General features: G+C 34.7%; 1 protein-coding gene across 11 annotated transcripts in view; it reads right to left on the bottom strand.

Moving 5' to 3' along the window:
• Window positions 1–5,000, bottom strand: part of PTPN13 (protein tyrosine phosphatase, non-receptor type 13) — a 260,232-nt gene that overhangs the window by 131,460 nt on the left and 123,772 nt on the right. For all 11 annotated transcript variants that reach the window (XM_015586042.2, XM_025043825.1, XM_015586045.2 and 8 more), the window contains exon 2: window positions 36–155. In XM_015586042.2, the coding sequence (XP_015441528.1) occupies window positions 36–150 (115 nt within the window). In that variant the 5' untranslated portion in view covers window positions 151–155. The remainder of the gene's footprint in view (window positions 1–35; window positions 156–5,000) is intronic.

A 5,000-nucleotide genomic window follows, 5' to 3' on the forward strand; every position in this document is an offset into this window, starting at 1 on the left:
AGAAAGAAAGAAAAAAGGAAAAAAGAAAGCCTTACCTTTCCTGAATAATTCTTGGAGACTTTCAGCACTTTGATTTAATACGGCCCATATTTCTTCCTCTTGCAGTGGTCCTCCCCGAACCTGCAGGGCCTCAGCTAGTGACACATGCATGTTACCTAGGAAACAAAGGTAAAAGACGGTCTACACATCAACAACTTTACTGTACTTGCAGTAATGAAAGTGAAAGTGATGAAAGACTATGAGGTCCTTGTCTACCTAATTTCTCAATATGGCCTTCAATCTAAATATAACCTACACTTAAACTCACAGAAGGTAAAGGAATTGCGAGGGGTCGCGGGGGGACCCTCAAAACAACCGCTTGCCCTAGCACAACAGATTCAACCTCAGAGACAGAACTGGAGAATAGTAGTGCTGACTACTTCATGGGAAAAGACAGAGACACCTCAGGGTTCCAGGAAGCCGAAGTGCATACGATTAAACCAAAGCAACCAGACTGAATTGAAGGCCTTTTAGATTACTTTTAGTATCCATCCTATCTATCCAGGTTAAAAGAGTAGGCAGTGTAGAGAGGGGACCCTACAGCCATAGTGGAGGAAGTCAGGAATAAGATGGAATACATCTATTCGCTGATTGACATGTGTATCTCCAATATTACTATAACTATTTCTAGACCCAGTTTCACTGCTGAAAGGGTTCAGAACAGGCCTTCCCAAGATGTGCCACTTTGGCATGTGAATTATTCTGAGCTGATGGCAATTGAGATGCTATGCGGGCTCATGAGAAATTTTACCTCTCCCTTAAAGAATTTAAATGTGGGGCCTAGTTCACAGTAAGAATTAATTTCTAGAGATAACTTTTTTGACTTATCTAGAGGAAAGGGGAAACATCTAATTACTGAACATCTGCTCTTCTTATTGTCCTTCAAATGTCATTCCTCCCCTCTGAAGCCCCCAGGTGCCTTACCTCATCCTTAGCTCAGAATGCCATATATACTTCATTTTAACTTTCTGTTTCTGGACCTTTCATGTATGTGGGGTTCTCATGGGTACATATGTAATTAAATTTGGTTATGTTACCTTGTTAATCTGTCTCATGTAGATTTAATTATTAGACTTAGCCAAAAGAACCTTGAAGAATAAAGGAAAGTTTCTTCCTCCCCGATACTGCAAGCTTTCCGTTTGCCCCTGGGAAAGTCATTTTACCTCTAAACTTCAGTTTCCAATTTGTGACAAAGGAATAATAATAATGGCATTTGGAAGTGATTATGACATAGAAAGAGGTTATGCCTATAAACATGTGTTGTAATCTAAGACTCTACAGAAGTCGAATTAATAAAAATTTAAAAAGTTTCCATTGTGGTAAAATTTTTGTAGGGTCAATTTCTTCAATGGCATTCAATTAAGTAGATGATATACTGATAAAATTTAAGGTTTTCTATGGGGCTCAATAACCTTATTTTTATTTTGGAAGAGAGAAATCCAGCTAGTCAAAACCTTTTAAATAGATTTTCCTGAATTGATACATCTTGAAAAGAAAATTGCTCTTTACAATGATTGCTAAGATTTCTATCCAGACCAAACCAATTTGAGCATAATATATACTGTATACCTCATGGTAGGCAGAAGCAGATAGGTTTGGAAAAGAAGCTAGAGAGAATGAAAAATGTTAAATACTTATCTTCTGTACTTATCTTTCATTAAATTTTAAAATTAACCTGTAAAAATGTTTGTCAAAAGAAAAGCTAATACTTTCTTTTAACTTACATTTATGATAATTTAACTCAGACTGAAAAAAAAATCAGCTCCAGCTACAAATGAGGCTAACCTTATCTTGTTACTTTCCTTTTCAAATGTTTATTATAGTATTTTATGCACAGTTTCCCTTGATGGGTGTCTACTTACATGCACAATGTAGTACTTAAAAGGGAAGATATAAGATATTGTTTTGAAGAGCCAAAAGAGTTTTTATTTAGCATGTATAAGAAGTGTGATTATTTATTCAGATCCCTTCTCTCACTACCAAAACTCTGTAGGTTTTTCATGTACTTTATTATATGATAAAAAAAGAAAAGGAATTAAATTAAATTCATTAAAGGGGAAAACAGAAGTTTCATTCCTTTTTAAGTGATATCCGAGTTATTATCTTGCAAATAAAATGCTATATTAAATTGGAAGTTTAAACAGAGGCATCAAGATACTATTAGCAATCCCATACCAACATGACTTGTGAGAAAGACTATCCTGTTGCAAATTTCCCTGTCTGAAAACCGGTTAGATAGCTAGCTCTAAAGCCAACACACAGGGTATAAAGAGTAGAGAGAAAATTGCATAAAGAGAATTGTGCTGAAGAGAGTTTTGCTGATTTTCTTGCTTCCTGAAAATGGGAAGGGTGTGGAAAAAATGTCATTGTTTTTCTTCAAGCCAGTGAAAGAGGATTCAGTGGGACCCTTTGTAGTGCTTGATGTGTGTTCTCCAGAGTTCGGGAGACACCATAGACTGGTGCCTGATACTTTAGGGCTCTAAAGCCTTTGGCTATCATTCTGAGGCAGCAGACAGTGGGGAGGAGAGGGCACACAGAGAGTCAGAGTGAGGCAATATGCTGAATTGGGAGCTAGCTACTCTTATCAGTATGTGTGTGGAGCGGGGAGCAGGGGACAAGAAGCAAGATGATGCAGAGGATCGGCCCGGAGCTAATGAAATCCTATCAGATGATAAAAAGATCCCAAAATGTATATTGATTGTGGTAATGGTTCTACAACTCTGTGCTTATATTGAAAACCACTGTACATTCTAAAAGGGTGAATTTTATGGTATGTGAATTATATTTCAATAAAGCAATTAAAAAAAATACTATTGGAGGTTCACAGCACCACCAGAAGGAGAATTAATTGAAAGGGGGTGGGGAGAGAAGAAAAGAAAGAAGAATTAGGTATTGGCTAGTAGGAGGAAAATGTTTTTGAAGTGTCACAGGTATTTTGGTTCTAGCGAAGGACTCTGAAGAACTCACAAAAGAGAAAGGGTCACCTCCCTCTTCTCACTCTCTCTCTCATTCCATAAACATATATATATATATCTATATGTGTGTGTGTGAAAATTTAAAAAGTAATTTTTCAGCAAAACAATTTTTTCATTGCTTGACTTTTCTATCTTCAAAGTTGACTATACCTTTGTCACTTGATTCAAGCACGTCTGAATTATATTTTATTAACCCTGTTAATTTTCATTAAAAAATTATTTTTTGTCTATTCGATAAATTTCTATGTATCTTCGGTTGGAACTTGTTAGAACTTTGAAATATAAAAGGAACATTCGTTTTTGTAAAACAATGTAATCTAACAGAATAGGTTTGTTATTTTTAATTTATAGCTTTGCTAGAAAAGATGTTTTAAGATTTTTAAAAATTGCCTCACCTCTGTAATCACCTAATCTCAAGACTTAATGTAATGTTAAAGCAGCTTTCTAAAAATCAAAGAAAGAACAACAAAATTATAGTTTATAAATTGTCTGCCATCACTATCTTTGGCACTTGCCTATCACTATCATGTCTCTTAGTTATTTCTATTCACCTTTAATACAGCTCTCCAGACCATTAGCTCTGAAGAAAAGAAGACAAGGGAATGAGAAAAATTCAGAAGTGGAAGAGGAATATAGAACAAATAAAAATAAGGAAGTGACAAAAAAAAGCTTTAAGTCAACTAATAAATGAGAAAAACAATTCTTAAGCCTATTACTTCAATTGTTTCCTTTATTTCTTTAGGCAGAAATAACTAGATAACCTGGGGTACAGATATATGAGTGGCATTATTTTACTATCAAAATGGTCCTGCTTTACAATGAACATAACCATATTATTATTATTTAAGTTTGTTTCCTTGAAAGTTGTGGGCTATAGGATAACTAGACAGTTTTCGGAAATACTTCCAAATAAGAAAAAGTAATCATATTATATTACCAGAACCATTATTATGTCTTTGGTCAACATAGGTATTAATGTTATGATCTTAAATCTATGCTCACAGTTAGTTAAAGCCACAAAGGAATTCCATCAGATGTCTTTTTAATCTTTCAGGATTTGTAGCACTCACAGATAGGAAACAGATAAGTGATTTGTACAGAATGAAATAGTAAACAGATTAACTGATTCCGATCAAGTGATATAACAGCCTGTCTAAGTGTGGACTAATAAATTAGGAATGTTTAAATTGATTCAAAAAAAAAAAAAAATAGGACCATAAGAGTATCCTGTTTTAAGTACAAAGCAAGTATAAAATAGAACTTCTGTGTCACCACTAGTTTGGGGCAAAGATCCACTCAGCATCCTGGCTAAGGACTTTGTTACTCAGTAAGAAACCAGAGTGAGTTGAGAAGGCATCTTTTTATCCAAGAAGATTCTCAATTAAATTTATAAAAGTTTAAGAGATGCAAACCCATACATTAGTATTTTTTTTAATTTAAAAAATCTATATATTTGGTATTTTAGTTGTTTATAATGTTTAAGAATAACAGAATAACAGATTAGCCTTGTGATTCCAATTTAAATAATGTTAATTAAGAAAATGGGTTGTAGGACAAATAATAACAAATGTTGGGGAGGAGGCAGAGAAAAAGGAACCCTCATACACTGCTGGTGGGACTGCAAATTGGTACAGCCACTATGGAAAACAGTATGGAGGTTCCTCAAAAAACTAAGAATTGATCTACCATATGATCCAGCAATCCCTCTACTGGGAATTTATCCCAAAGACTTGAAAACCCATATCCGAAATGATATTTGCACACTAATGTTCATAGCACAATTATTCACAGTGGCCAGGACATGGAAGCAACTGAAGTGTCCTACTATATATGATTGGTTAAAGAAGCTGTGGTACATATATACAATGGAATATTACTCAGCCACAACAAGAGATGAAATACTGCTATTTGCTACAACATGGATGGACCTTGAGATAATTATGCTAAGTGAAATAAGTCAGACCAAGTTGAAAACCATATGATATC

Source organism: Pteropus alecto, unplaced genomic scaffold (genome assembly GCF_000325575.1).
Source record: "Pteropus alecto unplaced genomic scaffold, ASM32557v1 scaffold161, whole genome shotgun sequence".
In the NCBI taxonomy this organism is placed as follows: domain Eukaryota; kingdom Metazoa; phylum Chordata; class Mammalia; order Chiroptera; family Pteropodidae; genus Pteropus; species Pteropus alecto.